The 23379-nt window shown below is 50.1% G+C and overlaps 1 protein-coding gene across 11 annotated transcripts in view; it reads right to left on the bottom strand.

Annotated features, from left to right (window-relative positions):
* The window catches only part of GLT1D1 (glycosyltransferase 1 domain containing 1), a 90917-nt gene that overhangs the window by 13326 nt on the left and 54212 nt on the right, over positions 1-23379 (bottom strand). For 7 of the 11 annotated variants that reach the window (XM_015085168.3, XM_053206426.1, XM_053206420.1 and 4 more), the window contains 4 exons: positions 20278-20373; positions 18803-18852; positions 6243-6286; positions 5585-5705 (listed from right to left, as the gene is read on the bottom strand). In XM_015085168.3, the coding sequence (XP_014940654.2) occupies positions 5585-5705; positions 6243-6286; positions 18803-18852; positions 20278-20373 (311 nt within the window). Of the gene's footprint in view, positions 1-386; positions 3051-5301; positions 5477-5584; positions 5706-6242; positions 6287-18802; positions 18853-20277; positions 20374-23379 lie in introns of those variants that run through there. The other 4 variants (XM_053206421.1, XM_053206422.1, XM_053206425.1 and 1 more) reach the window with 3 other exon arrangements.

A 23379-nucleotide genomic window follows, 5' to 3' on the forward strand; every position in this document is an offset into this window, starting at 1 on the left:
CTGGAACATACCATATGTTACGTCAAAAGGAGTAAGCCTCCATACATTCAAAATGACTGAAATCATAAAAAGTATGTTCTCTGATCACATTTTTGGGAACCAGAGTGTGGCTGTGGGAGAAGGGAATGTAAATATGGAGTGGAGGGGGGTAAGAAAGACCCTGCGTAACAGGTTTTAAACTTGAGGCTTAAACTTTTAAAGATAAAAAATAATAATAATAATTAAAGTAAAAGCTCTGAAGCTATTCTGACCGGGTCTGAATCCTGGTCCTTTTACGTATAGCTGACCCTTCAACAACAGGGTCCCACTTACATGTGGGCCCACTTACATGTGGATTTTTTTTCAATGTTTATTTATTTTTGGGACAGAGAGTTATCATTACAAGTAAGATTAAGGTTGCTGATGGTTTCTCTACCTGAATCAGTAAGATTCACACAGCAAAACTACATGTCCCAGAGCTCAAGACTGCATTCCAAACCCCCAAATCCCAAATAAATAACAGGTGCCCTTAGGAACTAGGAAGCTGGAAAGAAAGTAAATTATATTAAAGTTTGGAATAAAAATTATAGTATACACAAGCAAAAGAATAAACTTGGACCCTTTTCTTAGACCATACATGAAAATTAACTCAAAATGAATCATCAACCCGATGGAAGAGCTAAACTCATAAACTCCTAGAAGAAAATACAAGAGTAAATCTTTGAGACCTTGGATTAGGCAAGCAATCTTAGATATGACACCAAAAACGCAAGCAACAGTAATAACAACAAACGTAGATACATTGGACTTGATAAAAATTTTAAGTTTTTGAACTTCAAAGGAAACCATTAAGAAAATGAAAAGACAACCCATAGAATGGGAGAAAACATTTGTAAAGCATCTATCTGGTAAGGGACTTGTATCTATAATATATAAAGAACTCTTACAACTCAATAATGAGCGAAATAACCCAATTTAAAAATGGGCAAGAGAGGGGCGCCTGAGTGGCTCAGTTGGTTAAGTGTCCAACTTAGGTTCAGCTCATGATCTCGAGGTTCATGAGTTCAAGCCCCACATCAGGCTCTGTGCTGACAGTTCAGAGCCTGGAGCCTGCTTCAGATTCTGTGCCTCCCTCTCTCCCTCTGCCCCTCCCCCACTCATTCTCTGTCTCTGTCTCTCTCTCTCTCTCAAAAATGAACAAATGTTAAAAAAAATTGTTTTAAAACATGGGCAAGAGATTTGAGAAGGGATTTCTTCAAAGAAGATATAAATAGGACAACAAACGCCCGAAAAGATGCTCAATATCCTTCATCTATAGAGAATCACGGGTCAAGTGCACAACGTGCGACCATGTCACACAGCATAGGACGGCTGTCGCCAACAAGACAGTAACACGTTGACGAGGGTGTGGAGGACCTGGATCTTCCCCATGGCCTGATGGTGGGATATGAGATGATGCAGCCACTTTGGAAGACAGACTGTCTCCTCCTCGAAGGGACAGCAGCTCCACCCTGGATGTAAACCCAAGAGAAGTGGAACCACGTGGTCAAGCAGATAGTTCTGTACACAGGTGTCCACAGCGGCAGCATTCATAACGGCCAAAAAGTGCAAACCACCCAGACGTCCATCAGCCGGTGCGTGGACCTGTACACGCGGTGTGTTCCTACCATGGTGCGTTTAGCAGTGAAAAGGAAGGAGCTACCCACACATCCTAGAACATGACATCGTGTCGGTGATGGAAGCAGGTCTCAAAAGCCCACGTGTTGTCGGATCCCTTTATAAGAAATGTCCAGAAGAGGCAAATCTGTGACACCAGAGAGCAGACCAGTGGTTGTCTCAGGCTGGGCTTGGTGTAGGGGCAGGGGATGCTGGGGAAACGGTGAGTGACTGATGATGTGTGCAATGTTTGGGGTGGGGGGGAGGCGATGAAAATTTTCTAAAGCTGCTAATGGCTCACAACTTGCAAATAGACTAAGAGCTACTGAATCTGCACACTTGGAATGAACTGATGCTTTAAATGAGTGAACTAATGTACACGCTCATTATGTGGATTATAGCTCAATAAAATTGTTGTATTAAAGAAGCATTTAAAAAAGACACAGTGTGAAATACCTCTCACTATATTCAGAGTGGGCCCCACAGTCCAGAACAAAAGCCCAGGATAACAATCTGTAAAACGCATGCCCAAATATCGTTTGTCAATAAATTTATTTGCACAGTAAGCGACTACTTTGTTGCTAACTTTTTACTGTTACCGTACTAAATCCGATAAAATGCTGTGTGTACGGCTGGTGATGTCACTGAACACAAATTAATGAGTTTTTCTTTATCTCGGAAACTTCTTCGTTTTCAGTCCGGTGATAAATGTTGTGGCTTTATCTTTCTTTAATGCCTTGTCCTGGCCGTACAAAAACAGCGCTTACTGGAGATTGCCTTGGTCGGGAACAGGTGAGGTCACAGGACAGGCGTGTTCCCCAGTGTCGAGGAGCACACAGGATCGAGGTAGGATGCAGCTACACAGCCTGGTGGGGACACTTGTTTTCTGTAAAAGCCCCACCATCCCTCCCGGAAGGAAAGCAGCTTAGAATCAGGCAGGAAGCAGGAATGCGTTTGGTTCTCGGGGCCCCACTAGTCGTCCTGCTGTGTCCCTCTTCCCCTGGATCCCGATGGGTGCAGCTCCCCACAATGCCTAGCGTCGAGGTCGGGCACCCCTCCCACCGCAGTGGTGTGCGAGGGCTAACACAGCACGGCAGCAGGGCGGCTTAAGCCATGCGGGATGTGCTGTCGCAATTCCAGAGGTGGGGAGTCTGAGATCAAGGTTCAGGGTCAGTTCCTTCCGAGGGTGTGGGAAGGATCAATCTGGTCCAGGCCTCCCTCCTTGGCTCTGAGATGCCATCTTCTCCCTGTCTCCGTGTGCACCTGTCTGTCCAGATGGCCTCTTCTCACGAGGACACCCGGCGTGGTGGCTTGGGCTCCACCCTAACCACTCATCTTCGTGTGACCACCTCTGTAGAGGCCCCATCTCCAGAAGAGACTGCATTCTGGGGGCTAGGACTCCGACACCCGAACTCCTGCAGGGACACAGCTCAGCCACTAATCCTCACCACTGACCACCACTCCCTCCCCGACCACTGACCGCTGCCTCACCTCCCACCCTGTCCCAATCATGCAGCTGCCTTTCTTGCCAAGCAGTGATTACTTTCCCAAAACCCCACCTTCATTTATGGGTTTCCTCCTTCCTATTTCCAGCTCCTTCTTTCTGCCCCAAACAAGGACATAAATTCTCTGTGCCAAGCATGGAGCTTGCTTGATATTCTCTCTCTCTCTCTCTCTCTCTCTCTCTCTCTCTGCCCCTCTCCCCCCTCATACTCTATCTCTCTCTTAAAAAAAAAAAAAACCATTAGAATACAGCCTTCCTTCCCCCACCGGCATCAGAAACTTTGACCCACAGAGTGGTGTGTGTGTGTGTGTGTGTGTGTGTGTGTGTTCTGGGTTGGGGAGGAGGCCCTAAGTAGGAAGACTGGAGGAAGAGCATACTTTTTTATATTACTTCAGTTTGATTCCAGGGGACTTCAACTCCATAATGAGTCCAAACTTGAAACCACGAATTTGCCGTAGGAATTTTCACCCTACCGCCCACACACCCAGCTAGGGCTTGATTTTTGGAGTTTCTTGGGAAGAGATGTGTTTTAGCAAATGAGATTTTTATTTGCTTCCGTGAAAAACAAAACAAAACAGAACAAAGCTAATTCTGAGAGGTCGGAAGATCGCTTCCTTCAAAAGTGATAGGCATTCATTCTGTGATTCACCACTTTGCTTCTCTGAATGGCCACTAATGACGAGGACCCAGACCACTCCCCTAAAATCAGTTTCATTCAAAACCCTCAACCCAACGGTCACTTGGGGTTCTCAGGAGGCGCACAACAGCTACACAGGGGGCGGTCGGATCCGCTCCAGCTGCCTTGTCAGACGCTGCGTGTGCTGGTTATGAAATCATTCCTGGATTTGACTGCACTGAATCTTAGGGAACTTGAACAAGAAAATGTGTATTTACATACAAAGGAGCCGATCGGCACCAGCTCAAGGACTGGGGCTGTGAGAGGTGCGCTTCTGAAGCTAGGACAGGAGTGGGAGGTGTCTCCCCTGGCCTGCACTGACCCTGGGCACAAGCCTCGTGGAGACAGACGCTCATCATCCAGCTCGGATGGAGGTCCCGGCTGTGCCTGACGACAAGCAGGTTTCGGTCCGCGCTGTGCGCTCTGGGGGCGCCTGGCACCCGTATTCAGCTTCTACCCCTGTTCCTGATGCTGTTTGGGTTTAGCTTCTTTAAACGATCCCACAAGAAAATATTAGGCACCCACATCACTCGTTCCTTAGTTTAGGGAGGATTATTCCTTCTCCTGCTTTAGTTACGAACCGTGTTCTGTGAGACACCGAATGGTACCTGTTGCCCGCAAGTTCGGTAAATTCGACTGGTGTCCGAGGGAAGAAATGGATCTTACGGACCACAAAAGATGGCAACGCTCCAGGTAGCCGTCGGAAGGAGAAAGCCACGTAGCGAGAAAGAAAACGAGAAACCCGGTCCACGGTCCTGGAGGCCCGATGGCCACCGTTTCCCTCTCCAAGCAGGGCTTATCCTGCCCTAGACCCTGGCCGTGCCTACCGCGTGCAAGGCGCGTGCTCGGGGCCGTGAGAGCCAGGTATGTGCTGCAACTCGCGACGTGCTGTCAGGGCCACAGGCCAACGCAGGCCGCCCCCCGCTCAGCCCCCTCTGGAAAAGGGCTCCAGAGTGAGATGAAGTGACAGCAAGGGGAAGGGAGGTCCTCTGGGCTGGACGCATGCTGGCCCCCCAAGAAACCGCCGAGATACCCCGGTGAGCCAGCCGGCCACTGCAGAGGCTCAAGCCGGAAGGTTCAAGGGCTTGGATGGAGCCCGTTCTCAGAAGCCACAGCCTGCCGCCCACCCCCCACAACATGTTGGGGCGGGGGGACACAGCATGTGCCCACTCCTGTTTCAGGACCCCCAAGTAGACAGGCTCCATTCCCACCCCCCCAACCCCCGCAGAACAGGTGAGTCTCTGTGCCTAGGAAGCCGGATGCTGGGTGAGGGGATCCGCTCGGCCCGGCCCCTCCCCCTGCACCTGCAACCCCCCCTCCACGTCCCCGCCCCCACCCTGCCACAGGCCAAAGTCCGACCCGTCCTCATCCCGGGAATTCTGGGATTAGAGAGCGTACTGAAAAGGGGGAGAAGAAATCAAGAAACAGAAGGCTTCGTGTCACAATAACCCCCCCCCCAATCCCAGTTCCCGGCCCAGCCTCTTACAAGTCAGCGCCTTCCCATCACAGAGATTTAGCGGCTCAGAGAGGCCACCGAGTTTTGTCTTGTTTTGTAGCTGGCAAGGACAAACGTCCAAGAGACAGGAAATGGTGTTAAGTCCCACGTAGAACTTAAAACCGGCTTCCGAAAATCCCAGGGAATGCTGTTTTGCTCCCTGCAGCTGTGAGAAGTGGGGACCTCGACTGACCAGGACGCCCCCTCCGCCCAGGAGAGCGGGAAGGAGGGGCCCTCTGCCGGCTCCTGTGCCGGGACTGGGGCTCGTGCTTACCTCCAGGATGGCCGCAGACATGCCCTCGGAGACTGAGCTGTTCACCACCGCGAAGCAGTTCTTGAGCGCTGCGTGTAGGTCCCCCTGGGGCATCTCTCGGATCAGCCGCACGCCCGCAGCACTGAAACACGAGTGGGGACGTGCTTCTGTCCCTGCGAATCGTGTGGGAGGGGGCAGGAAGGGGGACGGGCGACAGTTTCCACCTGCCACCCTCAGGTCGAGGACAGTGGGACAGAGAGACAGGACCCCAGTCACTGGACTCATACTTGGTCCGGCTTGTTTCTTATGTGAGCAATTGTTGAAGCCTGTGTTTCTGTTTCCCCCTGGGTCAACCGCGCTCTGGACAGTTCAGGTCTTTTCAGCTCTGGCCAGTGTGACCAGTGATGATTCTAAGTGTTCTTCATCCGCGTCTCCCTGAGCGAGCGAGGCTGGGCATCACCACTACCGCGGGGATTTATTATGCTACCTGCACGGTGTCCTTCCTGTCGAGTGGGGGGAGGGAGAGCACCTCAGACCTTCCGGGATCATCGGGACATTACAGGGGGTGACGCTCGGAAGGGCCGGGAACAGAGCCTGGGCACCATGAGTTGGGGGCGGGGGATGTACCAGCCTCCAGGTTTCCTGTCCTGCGAAATGCTTGTTCACGTCCCACACTTACCTCTTTACTCTGGCTCCCACTTCCCTTGTAAACACTGGGTCCACCTGAAAAGACAACAGGATACATTTTAGGAAGAGCCTTGGTCTCAAGAGAATTTCATGTCACAGCAACAGAGTCGGACTCAACAACTCAGGAAGGAGAAAACCAAGTCAAACGGGTTCTGCTCCTAGGTAATAGCGACGAGGGACAGAGTCGCACTGGGGACGAAGTTCAGAGAAACACACATGACCTCGTGTCTGCTGTTCAGCCTGTCACACAAAGCCTGGGGGAGCCCCGGGGACAGCCACCGACGGTGTCGAGCAGAAGTCATCCACAGCCAGTGCGGTCTGCCGGCCACACAGCTGTCCCGTGAAGGTCTGGTGGAGTCACTGAGTGGTGGCTCTTGTCCTAAACCTTTCGGGCAGAATGAGTTGGAATCCTTAGCAGAACTAAGACAAAGGATCCAACAGAATTAACATTGTATTTTATTTCTAAAAAATAGTTTTTAATTTTATTTACTTATTTGAGAGAGAGAGGGAGAGAGAGGATCCCAAGCAGGCCCCACACTGTCAGCACAGAGCTGGATGTGGGGCTCAATCTCATGCCGGGAGATCACGACCTGAGCCGAAATCAAGAGTCAGACGCTTAACGGACTGAGCCACCCAGACGCCCCAAAGTTTTATTTTTGACAGGGCGTCTTTGTGGAAACGCAATTTTAAAGCCAAGGGCATGTCCATCGGCGGATCTGTGGATACACAAATAGGTCCACCCCCACAATGGAATATAACTCAGTCACACGAAGGGGAGAATCACGGACGCCTGTCACACCATGCGTGACCCTTAAAACAAGACATTCGGTGAAATCAGTGGTCACAAAGGGGCCTCATACCATGTGACCCCATTTACATGGAACGTCCGGAATGCGGTGAATCCAAAGGGAGAGAAACCAGGTAAGCAGCTGCCAGGGACTGGTGGTGGGGGTGGAGACAAGGGGGGGGGGGGTGGAGACAACGGGGAGTGGCCGCTAATAAGCATGGGGTTTCCAGTGCGGTGAGGAAAATGTTCCAGAATTAGGTAAGGGTGATGGTTGCATAACTATGTGAAGATACTAACAACCACTGCATCACATACTTTATGATGGTGATTTTGGTGGCCTATGAATTATATCTCAAGAAAAGGTGGGGCGGCAAGTGAAACTTTAATTAGTTACAACCTCATGTCCTCGAGCCTGGAGTTTGCTCCCACTCCACGTCTGGAGGCGTTCTGTCCCCAGGGAAAGCGCCCGGGCTTTGTCTGTTGTAGCCCTGCTGAGGGACGTGCTGAACTGACGTACCCGTACTGTGTCGTCCCGGAAGAGAGGCCGCGTGGTTTTCAGCAAACGCATTCCCAGACGGGGAAGGGACGGGAAGAGAGGGGGTGCAGGCCAGCGGGGCTCAGATCCTCCCAGGCCCCTCAGAGCCCCCGGCCGCACCTGCATTCATGCGCCTCTCCCGGCCTCAGTTTCCTCGGCCGTCGAGTGAGCGTCGGAGCAGCGCCTCAGGGTTGCAGGGAGGACCAAAGGCGTCAGTGCAGGGCCATGACCGTTAGGAACAGCAGAAGAAAAGGCTGAATGTCCTAGAAAGAGCTGCGGACGGCACCACGGCACCGGCAAGGCCTGTAAACATCACCTCACACGCACGGTGCCCACGACGCTGCCTCACTTCTCAACGCTCAGGACTGACAGGTGCAGAGCCAGGTGCCAGGTGCCCGGTGCCCACAGGTTCGCACCCTGCCCGGCCCTCGGAGCCCAGGCCATGACACCGCGGGCGCACGTGACCTCTTATCCGTCGAGCTTACTCTCTGAGGGACCAGGAGAACGTGAGGGGACCTCCTGGGCAGGGGGCACGGCGTGGGTTCACCCAAGTGCAGACACAACCAGCAGACCACTGTTTGCCCTTGGCCCTTCCTCCCCTGGTGTCATGAACAACGAATACGCTTTTAAAATAGTTTGGGGAGCCTGGATGGCTCAGTCGGTTAAGCGTCCCGACACAAGCTCAGGTCATGATCTCACAGTTCGTGGGTTCGAGCTCCACGTCGGGCTCTGTGCTGACAGCTCGGAGCCTGGAGCCTGCTTCGGATTCTGAGTCTCCCTCTCTCTCTGTCCCTCCCCACCGCTCAAAAAATAAACAAACATGAAACATAACAAATAGTAAGTTTCTGCCAGTGTGACATGAAATTCTGAGCACGTCACCAAAGATACAGACAATGAGGGCATAAACACATTTTACTGATATGGTGCCTGCTGGCTTGGCCCGTTACTCCCCGTGAGCTAGCAGCGAGGGCAGATTCAATTTCTAGTCTCATCCATGCTTTGCCAGCAGGTGTTAGGAATGACAAAACAAGCCAGTTTAATGAATATGACAATATCCCTGTACTTTATCATGCAAACGGAAGAAAAAAAAAAAACGTGTTGCTTTCCTGAAACTTTTTCTTTTCATTTCTTTTGGCCAGGAAGCACTGTGTGTGTGTGTGTGTGCGTGCGCATGTGTGTTGGACCCCAAATCCTTCAAACAACCGGCATGACTTGAGATGTATCTCTCAAAGCTAACACAGCAAACGTGGATGCCTAAGGAACACTGAGATTATTCCCAGAAAAAAAAAAAATCTTTTTAGAGTTTAACGTATTTGCATAGCGAACTTACAGGAACAGCACAGAGGACAGATGTACTTGGGTGTAGACACCTCAGTGAGGAGAGAGTATAAACGGGCGGAATCCACCATGCGGGTACAATTCAGCAACACCTTTTGGTTGCCATCGACAAACAGTTTGCTGAGAAACCCCAAATGCTTGCATGATCCAGGAAAACTTAACAGGCTTGTGTGTAATTGTTATAAAATCCGGTTGCTGAACTTTCTCGCTGGGGCACTTCGACCTGCCTTCATGCTTTAAATCTCCACTTTTAGACGAAAAATTCGCACACAAATGAAAAAGGAGAAGTTGCCAATGCCTGATTTCTGCCCCTGTTTTTCCACTCATGAGCACATAGGTGGGTGCCTTTTGGCCCCCTGGGGGGGAAAATCTCTAATATTCGGGACCACTGATAACAAGAGGGGAGCTTTTGTTTTCAGAACGAGCAGTTTCCCGTTTTAGAGGATTCTTAAGCATGTCCTCCGTGTGTGCCGCGTGCTGGCTGTGTGTCCCTTGGCAAAGTCCCTACAGACTTTGCGGGGGTGTCACACAGGCCGGTGTCTTCCCCAAGGACAACCAGACAGGACTCGCTCACCTCTTGGTAAGCAGCAACAGCCTCGCCCTGGACGCTCAGATGTGTTCAGGAGTCCCAAGCAATTTGTGCACAGGATGTTGGGAAGCGAAGTCCCTGAGTCACTTCCAGGAAGGACAGTTCTCCCTGGGCCTGGGCGGGCCCAGAAGGGTGAAGCTTCTTCAGCCCCCAGCAGAGGGCACACGCTTGCAGGTGCCACTCATTGGCGGGGCCCTCACCACCGGTCGGCTGGTCAACCCACAGGCAGTCGGTTCTGCAGGAACCATGGTCTAGGGGCCTCCTCACCTCCCCGCTTCCTCCCGCGGTGGAGCTCGGCCAGCCATCCGCTGGGCTGGGGGGTTAGAGACAGACGTGCGGAGGCTGCGAACACACCCCTGTTCCTAGATGGATCTTTGAAGAGCAAAAACTCATACTTACGGACGCTTCGTTGTTTACTGCTGTCAGGAGTCAATATTTATTCGCCACGTACTCTGGGCCCAACGTGGCTAAGTTCGTGGCTAAGTTCTACTAAGCTGCTCTTGCCAACAATGCTATTGGTACCCCATTTTACACAAGAGGACAGTGACGCTCACAGAGCTTCTGTGATTTAACCAGGACCACTGAGCTGCACAGGTGCTGGGCCAGGAGACTGAATTCTCAAAACTGTCCTCCACTGCCTCTCTGGTGTCTACTCATGGATTTGATCAAATAGTTCATAAAAAGCCGACGCGGATTACCTATTTATTTCCCCATGATTTACCACCTGTAGCTTTCTATTTCTACCCCTCCACCCCCACCCCTGGATTACTGCATTCTCACTACCAGGAATGCCACCCCTCCATCCCTAACACCTATTCAGCCCCAAGGCAAAGGCACAAGCCACTTCCCTGAGAGAACTTCCCGGATCATCTACACCGGAAGCAGTATCTCCTCCCCAGCCTTCCTTCCAGCTGCTACCAAATGCAGGCCTGCCTGGTCTGGTACATGTCCGTCTTGTCCCCATATGCACATCCATTTCCCTCCAAGGCCAGGCCCGGGTTCTTTCATACAGCTCTCTGCTTGATGATATTTGCTAAACGCACGGCTTCCCTACCCTTTCCATCTCTCTTTTCTGATTCTCTCCGTTGAAGTGATTTTAAATAATTGAATTGCATCACAACCCTAACATCTTTTCATGAAAAAGGAAACAGCCTAATGAAAACCTTCTTTTGGCTTTACATGTTGATTTTCAAATTCGTATTTTACGATAAGTTTTAGTTAGAGACCCCCCGTTTTTAATTTTATTAGCATGCTCTGCCCTCATGATTAGCTATTAGAGAAAAGTAATTCATCAGGGAAAATTTTGGAAATCTGCTGAAATACCCAGCGTGTTAACTAAAATGTAGCTGAAGGTATGAACAATAACTTTCAAGTTGGAAATACAAACTGGATGAAAGTTTTCTGGATTTATCTTCCACATCAGTTCATTTTCAAATCTCCTAGTGAAGCCAAGTGGAACGAAATGCAAGATAAAGAAACAAAGAAGGGTAGATTTTTTTTTCCAGGTAATGAAAGCACATGTTATGAAATTTTAAAAAGCAAAAGCATTTCAGGCATCAAAGAAAATTCTCATTTCCTCCTTCTCCGCTTATTTATTTCTGAGCAAAATATATTGTTTCAACTCCCAGGCTTAAGGAAAATAATCTTTGATATAAGAAGTAACCGTGCGAAGTCATTAAACTGCTGTGCTCAAACCCAGTGTTCATACCACACTCCTTATCAAAGAGCCCAGGAAACGTACCCACTCAAGAGCTTGCCACACGCTTTGCAAAAATGGTTGAACTGAGAGATCAAGGAAGCTTTACTAGAAAACCAAGGCCAGACTCAAACCATCCTGCTGCTAAGGCAGGATCCTAGTGTGTCCATGCCGAAAGGAGACACTGGCATGGGGAAATCTTTTATCCCTCAACGTCGAACGATGCTGCCTGGGAACCAGGCACCGTACCAGAGCTCGACCGTCTGGTCCCCACAGCAGACGGTGAGGCAGGCAGCACTTTCTGGGTCGTACCCACCTCACAGATGGGGAATCTGAGGCACCGAGCACACCGATCATGAGCTGACTCTGGAGTCTGTGAATGTAGCCGCCGTACTACACGGCCATGCAGAACTTCCCTGTCCGCGACACAGACGATGCCCTTTGGTCCAAGGGCGTTAACTCACCCGCCAGTGGTTAGCAGCAAATGTGTGATTCTGTAGATTCCGTACGGGACTGAGAGCCAGCTTTCTAGAATGTGCTTGCTAACAACTGCCACAAACATTAACATATGCGTGGCATCTACAGGATAAAACGTACACAACATCATTGATTTTTTTTCCAGCGACCTAAGAACATGCACGCCGTTTTCTAAACAGATGCTAGAGTTGATAAATGCTAATCGAAAGGCAGAGCCACGATATTTGGAAGAGCGGCGTGGCACCTGCCCTCTGGGCTGGGCCTCGGGAAGCGGCAGGAGCCCGCGTGAATGCCTGGCAGCCCCTGGCTCTCCTTTGCGGACACGCTCCCAGCCCCTAATTATCTGTGGGCTTCTGTCTGCATTGAACTACGTGCTCCATGAGGGCGGGGGCACGTCTGCGCTATTCACTGGGACACGTCCACGTGCCCACAGCACGGTGGCCCTCGGTAAGTATTTCTTGAAGGATTGCCTAGGGGAGTTAGGTTTTATACGTGTAAACATACGTGCACACACACACATACATACACACGCATAAACACACACACACATATTGTCCATGAAAATGAGCGATGAAATAAATAAAAATAACCAAGTCTCCTCTTGACGCTTTGCCCATGAGCTCTGTCATACAGTGACACGTCCGTAAAGGATGACACAGCAAGGGACACACTGTAGCTTCACCAATAAGCACAATTGTCACTGCTCAGGGGCATTCTTTCCATTTCCCTAAAGGAAAAGCCCTGAATAAATGCTAGGGACCAAAGAGAGTGGCTGTATTATTCCCATCAATTGACCTATAAAAGTATTCACTTTTGGGGCGCCAGGGCAGCTCAGTCAGTTAAGTGTCCGACTTTGACTCAGGTCACAATCTCACGGTTCGTGAGTTCGAGCCCCGCGTCGGGCTGTGTGTTGACAGCTCGGAGCCTGGAGCTGCTTTGGATTCTGTGTCTCCCTCTCTCTCTGCCCTTTCCCCTCTCACACTCTGTCTCTGTCTCTCCCTCTCTCTAAGATAAACATTAAAAAAATTTTCAAAATGGGGCATCTGGGTGGCTCAGTTAGGCACTTGACTTCGTCTCAGGTCATGATCTCACGGTCCGTGAGTTCGAGCCCTGAGTCGGGCTCTGTACTGACAGCTCAGAGCCTGAATGAACCCTGCTTTGGACTCTGTGTCCCCCTCTCTCTCTGCCCCTCCCCTGCTCATGCTCTGTCTCTCTCTGTCTCTCAAAAATAAATAAATATTAAAAAAAATTTTTTAAGTATCCACTTGTGTCCGATCATTAAAACAAACAGGGAAACCACAACATGCCGCGAGCATCTGTTTTTTCTGTGACTCTTCAGCGTCCCCTCTTCTGCCAGAGTCTACCTTCCTTTGGGCTTTTCCTCGTCTCCTCCCCCTGGACATGGTTGCTCAAAGTAGAATCAACTGGGTGCCTGGTCCTCTTCTTACAAAAGGGTGGGACGTAACCCAAGCTGGAACTCAGACCTTGAATAGAAGGATCCAGAGACTAAGAAGTGGATAGAGCTCATTTTTGTCCCCCTCTCCCATGGGGCGCCTTGCATGGAACGTCCCCGGCTAAGACTCCCCTGGCCTCTGGAGCTTCCGGGCTCTTGCAGAAACCCAAGCCCGGTCTCCAGCCTCCCAACACTTCTCTTGGTGACTCTTGTCATCTTCCAGTAAGTTGCATTTGCTGGGGTTGGTCTGACGCTTGCAGCCGAGGGGCACTGGCTGGGCAGCACTTTCTTCTGCCCTGGGGTCTCCCTGTGGCCGAGCTCTGTGCAGACAGGACGAGAGGGGCCACTGCTGCCCACACCTCACTAATTCCCTAATTCTAGATGGCGCACTGTTCGAGACACCTCGGCTAACCAAGTCAATGCACTTTTATGCTGAGAGGCCCTGCATAGGACCTGGAAAAGCCACAGCCCTCCCAAAGTGTGTACTCCGTACCTAAAGAGTTTATTCAGCCTCTGAGCTTGGCGGTTAACAAAGGAGGGGATGGAGTGAGGAGGACCGGACTCACATCAGACGCCAAAAATAATGGTAATGTTCGGGGTGGTCGATCTCGCACATGACACAGCCGTTGAAGCGTGGGTTTCGGTGTGTCCCAAGGTTTGACTCTGACCCACTTCTCGACTCCATTAACCCACTGATGTCGCAGCAAGGACTCAAATTCAAGTGCAAAGTTGGAGTGCCCTCCTCGTGCTCCCAAGTGATGTTGGGTTGAATCCTTGGCGGTGAAAGCCGACAGATGTTTGGAAATCTTGTAACGATGAAGGGAAAGCTGGTTTCCACGGAGCCGTCAGGTCCCCACAGAGCCAGGCCTGCATCTGGGGCCTTGGAGAGCGCATACGTTTAGCGGGACTCTCACTCAACCACGCCAGCCAGCGTGGCCAAGTCGGTGATGTTCACACTTCAGATTGGGAAGCAAATCATGAAATCGACTTTGGGGTAAAAACAAGCTTTTTAAAAGTGACATGGAAGAGAGCAGCGAAGAGTGGGGTAGAGCAGTCTTTTAGAAAGGACCGGAGAACAGAACTGAATGAAGCCGTAGAAACCTTTGTCTAGTAAAGCTGGTTTCTGGTGCATGTGCCCCCGTGCGTGTGCGTGTTCCTACGTGTGTGTGCATTTGCACGCACCTGAGCAGGGCACGACGTTACCGTGTGCTGGGTTGGTTCCTGCCCACGCCAGCCACATATACACACACATATCTCAACTCTCTTTAGAATCATCTCCCCTGATAACTTGAAACTGACCATGCTAGAAGCTTCTATACCGTGGAAATAGGCCAGTCGGGCTTCCAGGCAATAGGGCTCCCCTGTCCTGCTCCCCAGGAGAACTAGCTGTTTAGCACTTACCAGCATCCCCACCCCCCGTTTTGGTCACGAAGCAAACAAACAAGACGCTAGTCGCGTGAGTCACTGGAGGATCTGAGATGTGTGTCTCGATAGATCAGTTTTATATCTTTTGTGGGACACAGGGAATCAAGAAGACAGGTTGTCTGCACGAATCTGTGACTCGTTGGTTCAACGCGGCCTTATTTAGAAGCTCAAGTTATTCTGTCTGCTCGGTGACACATCAAGGTTTTGTTGGTGACTTTCGTTGTCCCTTAGATTTGATAACGACATTTTATGAACAGGGATATGTTGCTGTGGCCTCAGTGTTGTGTCCCCGCCCCCCAAATTCATACATTGAAATCCTGGCTCTCAAAGACAATGGTGTCAGGAGGTGAGGTCTTTGGGAGGTGAGTGGGTCAAGGCGGTGGAGCCCTCGGGAATAGGGATCAGGTCTCCCAAATGACCCCGGAGATCGTCCTTGTCCCCTTCCCTGACGTGAGGACACAGGGAGAAAGTGGCCGCACCAGAACCCGACCGTGCTGGCACCTTCCTCTCAGGCTTCCAGCCTCCACGACCGTGAGAAATACTTTTCTGTGGCTGGTTCGCCATCGCGCCAGTGGGATTCTGTCGCAGCCGCCCAAAGGGACCAAGACACGTACAACTGGAGAGACCCCAAGCCTTCGCTTCTGCACGCAGGCCCTCTCCAGGACGCGGCGCTGTGTTACCCTAAGCGGACTCGGGCCTGGAAGACGTGGTCTCCCTCGGCGGTGCAGGAGGCGGGTGAACCCTAGCGGAGCTCCAGGTTGCCGTGCTGGCTCCTGCTTTTGCTGAGCAGCAAACGTGCACCCAGTGGATGTGCTTTCCCATTTCCTGCGGGGAAAGGCCTTGTGGAAACGGTGCTTTAGAATCCTGAGTCACTTATGGCCAGTGACTCTCAGGTCATAACCCTTCACCGAGGGTCCCAGGACCCCTCCTGAAGTGCCCCTTCCCGGGCTCCCCTCTCCCGTCGCCACTTTGGGTTCCGAGCTGCACGCACACGCAAGCAGAGGAGTGTGTGGGCTATTGGCGCACCAGACGGTCCTCAGGGCCCGGGTAGGTGGTCCAGTTGGCGGGGGCTCGTCTTGGGTCTGCATTCGTTAAGCAAGCGCCTGTCCCCAGGTGTCATGGGCTTATCAGGCTAGCTTGGAAAGAGCGAGGAGGGGCCCCTGGAGCTTATGGAATCAAGAAGGCTTCTGGCGACATGCTCTCCAGCGTCACCGTGGCCCAGCTTCGCCTCACCGGGCTCCGCACCACCACCGAGCCCCTCATCCTGGAACATCGGGTCCAATCAGCTCATCATGAGGCGGAGTTGTCACAGCCTTTGGCAAAGCCACTTGTCACCTCCTTCCAGGAGTTAAAGAAATAAAAAGAAACTACAAGGGGGCGAGTTGTAGGGCCTCTGTGCGTGTATGTGTGTGCACACATGGGTGTGTTTAGTTACTTCCCAGCACCCGCTTAAAAATAGACACTTTGCACGCCCATTTCCAGGCGGCCGTGTGGACCCGCGGCTCCTCTGGGGAGTCCAGAGAGGGCCTGCAGGTCTGGGCACAAAAACGTGCAGCTGAACCACTGTCCCCTCGGTGCCCCCCCTCTGCTGTCCGACCTCCTGCCCGAGCCCACAAGTTTCCCTGCACTGAAATTAGGGGGTAAGAGACACATTTCTGGACGTGCACTGTTCTTTCAGAAGTAGGCAGGCAAAAGTTAGAGGAAAGGGATGTGTTCCGAAGGCAAATGGTAGAAAAGACATCTTTCCTCTGGGAAGTGAGAAATAGCGGTTGACTGTTCAGTACACACAACAAAATAATGGCCGTGTCTCTCCTGAAAGGCTTTGGATTGAGAAGCCTCAAGAACGTAGGGGCACTGCGTCCCTCACCTGGAGGCGACGGGGCTTGAGGGGAGGATCCCGGGGCGGAGGGGGGGGTGGTGCAGGAAAGGACCATGGCCCCCCTCCCCCCACCACACACACACCAGCTCCTGTGTCTCCTGGTCACTACTTTCCTAGAAAGGGGTCTCTGTCAAGCACTTGGTGCTTCACATGTGATTCCAAGAGGGCCACCTCCCGACAGGTTTCCTTCCAGGAAACACGGCACAGGAAGGGTCTGCTGGAGGAGTCGGGTCATCTTCTGTTCAGTGCTGGCAAACGTTTCTGCTCACCAAGCCTTCTTCCCCATGTTTCTTCCACCCAAACGCAAGCACTTTATAACAACTGTTCCCCCAACTTCGGCCACTTACGTGCATTTTCATAATTTGTCCTATCTGCATACCATCTGTACTGCTGCTGATTTAATACTTTTTTTGAAGCCAATTCCATTTATTTTTAAAGAAAGTGTTCATAGTTGGAAAGCCAGGATCATGCGCCATAAATAGAATGTAGCCATGAAAATGGAAACAGTGGAAAACAAAAGCCACATCGTTAAATTCTGTCTGAGCCTGAGGCCTTCTCTCTTGGTTAGCAAGGATTTTAGCATCAAACTAAAACTTTCTCTTCCAAATACACTCTTTAAACAGAAGGGTGGAAAGAGAATTAAAATAATCATCATAATAGGGGTGCCTGGGTGGCTCAGTTCTTTAAGCATCTGATTTGGGCTCAGGTCATGATCTTGTGGTTCATGAGTTCGAGCCCTGCGTCAGGCTCTGTGCTGACAGCTCAGAGCCTGGACCCTGCTTCGGATTCTGTGTCTCCCTCTCTCTCTGCCCCTTCCCCACTCCCACTGTCTCTCTCTCTCTTTCAAAAATAAATAAACATTTAAAAAAATTAACTTCAGGGGCACCTGGGTGGCTCAGTCAGTTGAGCATCCGACTTCAGCTCAGGTCATGATCTCGCAGCTTGTGGGTTCAGTGTGTCGGGCTCTGTGCTGACAGCTCGGAGCCTGAGGCCTGCTTTGGATTCTGTGTCTCCCTTTCTCTCTGCCCCTAACCCACTTGCATTCTGTCTCTGCCTCTCTCAAAAATAAATAAACATGAAAAAAATTTAAAAAACATTTTTTTAAATCATAATAAACAACTCTGCCACTATGGGACTTACCATTAATTAGTCACTGGGTATAATCTTGTTGCCACTGACGGGCTGGCACTGAGCAGCCGTATACGCACGTGTAACGTGCATATGCAGGTGTACCTATGAGTGTGAGTACATGTTCCACCAAACACGTGGAGGGATTACGGGGCCATTCATTTTCCATGTTGCAGATTCTAGCCCTTGATACATTTATTAGGTTAAGTAGCCTTTTTCCAGGTAGACGGGTTGTTTTCCCAAAGTCCTCGAGACAAGTGTGTGTCCCCCACCATGTGCCTTGTGGGCCCCCAGGGAGCCAGAAAACCTACAGCGGGGACACTGCAAGACAGATAGGACTCGGAGTCGTGTGGGAATCCACACTCAATCGGGTTCTCAGGGGCGCCCCCGTCGTATAAAGTGGGGGAACACGGCGAGGTCACAAGCTCAGCTAAACCCAGGATGGCAGACAGGACAAAGGAAGTGGGCGATGCTGTTCCCAAGGCAGGTGCCGTCTGCTGCCCCCCGGAGGACAGGAGCTGCTCCTACAGTGTCACACCCCTGCCGGCTTGAAACACCAAGCGTGCTTCATTTTCCAAGCTGCTTGGAGGAAATCAAGGTTCGTTCTCAAGAGATGTTGTCCCCCCAGAGTCTCCGAATCCTGAGCACTCAGACCTGCGTGTGGAACAGAGCAGCACCTGCTTGACCTGCGTCCCCGTCCAGGGGACAAGCGGATACCCCAGAGGCTCGTGGAATGAGAGGCAGGGTCCCCCGGGCCTTCCACCCGCCTGCACTCCCCAGACAACGGCTACGAGCATCTCCCCGGGCCGAGTGGCTTTCTCGTGCTTACAGACAGCCGTTTTCCAAGCCACTTGGCTCCTACATGTGAGTCAGCCAGTTAGTCTGCTGCTCGGCTGAAGAAATAGCTCTGTGTTGGTTTGTCGTGCAGTTTCAGGGGCTTTCAGAGACCATGTGGGCCACACATAAGGCGTGCCTATGCACCAGCTTAGACTTTCTCTTCACGGGACTTTCTCCTTACGTGACTCCTCCGTGTTTCTGTACAGACCTAGACTTTGTAGCAATAAACTAGCTGTAAAGATTTACAAAGCCTCATAATCTTGGTGTGGTTTTCATTTTTAAAAAGGCAGACTCTAGTTATTTAAAAAGGAAGAAATTTGGCTAGAAAAGGAATGTCGGCTACTTTTGGGAAATTCGTAGAAAGAAGAAAGCAGGGATGAGGGCCACGTGTATGGCGCATCAACTTACTTCAGGACCCACGATCACCATGTAAACATTAGGCTCTTCTCGATGCCATTCTTGGGAAGAAAAAGAGAAAAAAAAATAACGTTAATGGTTTTATGTCACAGCTGAAAACATTATTAAGTTTAACATTAAGTTCGTGATAATATGAGTTATTTCATACTATTTGGCTCTCGTTCATACAGTCAAATTATATGTAAAATAAAACCCTGGATTGTGAGTAACTTGTTCTGCACATGTTCCACAAAACGAGCAAACATTTCTAATAAATTTTAACTTGATAAATGAGCGATGCCTTGCAATACGAGTCATACATGATGTGCAATGTCACATGATCACAGCTGAGCCAATGGTTCTCTCTCTCTTTCTCTGCAGGATTGTGGGTGATTATCTCCCACACTCGGTCTCAGGCTGTGGTGTCTGGCAGAAATCAGTGATTTTTCAGAATGTTAGCAGGTGCCCACAATGGGCACTGGTGTATTTTCTGTCACCTCAAAGCACCTGTGGACAGTCCTTTGCTTTTCCAGACAAGAGTGAGCTTAGGAATGCTTTGCTTCATTCCAGGTCAGGCTGCCTGCGGATATAGACCCGTTCCTCTGCCACCTTATTGCCAGTTACATTAAATACAGAATATGACAAGAGTTTATTAATAAAGTCAACATCCATGTGAGCATATTCAATGGCCCCCATGCAGAAAAGGGTTCCATGGAGCCAGTAGATGGCAGTGATTCCGTTAGTGATTGTGAAAGTCGTCCTACAAAATAACCCTCCACTCTCATCTCCCTCACACCAGCCACGAAAGTTTTCAAAAGTAAGTTCAGGTTAATTTGTTTATTTTTCTCTATGCTTTGTATTTTCTTTATTATTTTGTGTTATATTACAGTATTGTAATCATTTTTATATGAATATGTTTGGGTTGTGTAACGAATCATCTGAGTGTCCATTATTTCTTATGGGGAAATTTGCTTTGATAGACAAGTGCTTTGGATTACAAGCATGTTTCTGGAACGAATTATGCTCTCAAACCAAGGTTTTCCTATATTTGAAATGTAAATGTTGAATACCTTATGCTTTTACGTAAAATGCTCCCTTTTGGAACGTTATGCACTGTCCAGATCTCCCACTGACTGGACCACCAGGAGTGATCACTGAGCAAACCAGCATGGAATTTGGGATGCACCAAAGCATTTAACTCAAGCTATGCAACAAAAGTCCAAATGCATCGCACAAACTGACGTGTGTAAAATATTTTTGGATTCATTTACATTATTCTTGCAATTATTCACTATTTTTGTTATTTCCTCAGACGCCAAGGGCACTGGAGGTCACTATGCAGCATGGTTCCTTTTCTGGTTGTTTCAGAGTAACCATCGAGAAGCCGTTCTGCTCGTGTGGAAACACAGAGACAGCAAAACTCAAAACCCTAAAGACGGAAACGCAAAGGCCAGACCCCCAAACAGAGCTCCATAAACCAGATGTACCTGAGAATGCGTCCACCAGATAGAGAGGGTCCTTCACTTGTCTCAGCCCACACACCAGGAGGAAGATGTGTAAATTATCAGCACTTTGGTTAATCCCTGCAACAGAGGAGTTGAGATGTTTTCAGAGAAGAGAGGGCAGCTTGATACCATGAGGGTAGAACTCAGAAGCCACGGGGCCCTGACCTCTAACCTTCACACAACACGGCGGGGAATAGTTTGTCCTGGTGGGAAAGCTGAGCGGAGCTCAGCCCAGTAGACACAACTCCTCTGTGCAGTGAGAAGGGGTAATTATTACAGAAATGTGGCCCTGGAAAATATCTGGAGACAATGCCAGTAAGATGCGGTTTTGTATAGTCATATGCTCTCGGGTCCGCACGTGTACACATAGGTTCCCACACTGAACGCAGATGTGCCCACAAATCCATAATATAAAGGGGTTAGGTCTCAGCGTGGCCCCTCTCCTGGAGAGCCGAAACCCGCTTCTTCACCCCTCTGCTCTGGGCTGGCTTGGTGACAGCATCGACCAGCAGAGCCCAGGGGAAGGACAGGGAGTGACTTCCGAGTCACAGCCATGGGAGGTGCGTGCATCAGTCTCGCTTGCCCACTGGAGTATCACTACCTTCCGATCTGGCCTCCTCAATAATGAGGCTCTGCGGCCAGACGCCTCACCACCCCCACTCGGGGAGGCCACACGCAGGACTGGTGGGCCTCAGCCCACTGCAAAGGGAGCATGAGCCCAGCCACAGGCAGGTAAAGCCGGCAGGTGCCGCTCCCCGGGCCTGGGCCAAGCTGCCAGCCACTCCATCGTGAGAGACAGCTGGTGTCTGAAGCCCCTTAATGTTGAGGTGCGTTGATGTGGGGCTGCAGGTAAGTGACTCAGTAGAAATTACCCGTATAATTAGTGCAAGCTGACCTATGACTTCATCATTTCCACACATATGATGACGTAAAATCACGAGGTGGGGGGGTTCTCATTCATGCATTTCATTTCCCCCATGACTTAATACAAAAAGTTTCAGTTACTCTGTGCTTTTGCGGACCTTGGACAGTAATATAATCGGGGTGACTGTGAGAAGACACAATGATGCCACCTTCGCACAATCACAAACGCTGGAGAATCACAACACTCGTGTGTGACCAAGTCTCAGAAAACTCTCTACTGAGAGGCTAAGGTTGGGATGTACCTCTGAGAAAACCCTTCAAAATACATCACAGTCTTTAAAGTAACTGTTGACAATTGCATTGACATATGTTGCATTTGTAAAATATTTCCCCAATATCCTGAGTACCCTGAGACTAAGCTTAGAAATACGAAGCTTAGGGGCACCTGGGTGGCTCAGTAGGTTAAGCGTCTGACTTTGGCTCAGATCATGTTCTCATGGTCTGTGAGTTCAAGCCCCACGTTGGGCTCTGCGTTGACAGCTCAGGGCCCGGAGCCTGCTTCGAATTCTCTGTCTCCCTCTCTCTCTGCCCCACCCCGACTCATGCTCTGTCTCTGAAAAATGAATAAACCTTAAAAAATTAAAAAAAAATACAAAGTTTAGTATTTGTTTGACCAAAAGTTGAAGCTAGAAGCTATGTGCAGAATCTGAATTCAAGAGTGGAGGGGTTTGAGGCCAGGACACAAGCTCTTCCCTTTAATAAATAATGAAGTTGACAAATACCTTTAAGGATAGGAAGGTCAGGTGTGAGAAAGATAAATCACATCACTAGGCCAGAACCTCAATGAACACTGAAGCCAGAGAGTGAACGTGTGGTGAGGACAAAAATGACAAGTGCCTTCATGGAAATTATTTATTAATTACAACAGAAAGGTAACAGCTGTACAAGGAAAAACTCAGGGGACACCCACTTAACTAGGGGAGGAAGCCTTAGCCCAGGGCACAAGGTATGTACGCGCGCGCACACACACACACACACACACACACACATAAACATGTACTCAGTTTATATTTTTAAAAAATCCCCAGTGAGGGAGAAACTGATGTGATGTATCTCCACATGTGGCCCACTGGGCAGGGCGCGACATCACGGGCATCATCATCATGATGTACATGGAATATCTATTCAATTATAGGATAAGAAGAAGGCGAAGGAGAAGAAAAGAAGGAGGGGGGAGGGGGGGGAGGAAGAGGAGGAAGAGGAGGAGGAGGAGGAGGAGGAGGAGGAGAGAAGACAGAAGGAGCATGGAGTGCCCACATGGGGGAAATCAGAGAACCTGTGTTACTGAACCGAGGAAAGGAACAATGCCGAAGCAAACACGGCAAGATGGCGTCCAGAGACGGCAGCCAAAGCGGCAGTATTCTAAGGACTTATGTGACGTCTTGGTAAAAAGACTCCCCTCTCTTCTGTATTTTTGCGCTGCGGCAAACACAGATGTGGACACCTGCTGGGTTCCTCTGTTTGGATGTGACACACGTTAGCTACCCGGAACAGCAGGCTCGGGAGATGTGCTGGCCTTCTGCTCAGAGGTCCCACCTGACCCCAACCCCAGATGCCTGGGGAGCCGACCTTGAGAGAGAGCAACGCACGGTTTGCAACATTGATCTTCAAAATGTTCCACGACTTATGGTAAGATATACGTACCGTACTGAGACCTCATACACTTGATACAGCTTGTATACGCACACAGTTCCAAACAATATTAGCCTTATTACATACAAGGAACTCTGATGGAAGTATTCCTTTCATCTCATTTCAAGTTTTAAATGTGCTGGCCCCCAACTCGCTCACTGATTTTGAGGGCCCCGACCCACCAGACCCTGGAGGGACACAGTGCTGACCTAATATTCTCTTGCCTCTCTCCTCATCTCCTTCCCGGGTTGAGATTAAATGTCATGAGACTTTAGGAAATGAAGTTAGCCAACGGCAGGACAAAGGACTAAATGCTCTGCTTTATTCTAGGACTTCCAAGATTTTTAAAAATAAAATGCAGACGCAGCTTTTGGGTTTGAACAGCTTCTGTGTGCTTCTCACACACAACGGTAGCATTGTCAAAGACATAAAGATAACAGCTGGAAAATCATGATCAAACAAGCATGTGCCGAAGCAGCACACAGAAGCACAGACTCCCCTTGTGTCCCTGGCCGGGGTTACGGGCAT

This window comes from Acinonyx jubatus, chromosome D3 (assembly GCF_027475565.1).
Source record: "Acinonyx jubatus isolate Ajub_Pintada_27869175 chromosome D3, VMU_Ajub_asm_v1.0, whole genome shotgun sequence".
NCBI lineage: Eukaryota > Metazoa > Chordata > Mammalia > Carnivora > Felidae > Acinonyx > Acinonyx jubatus.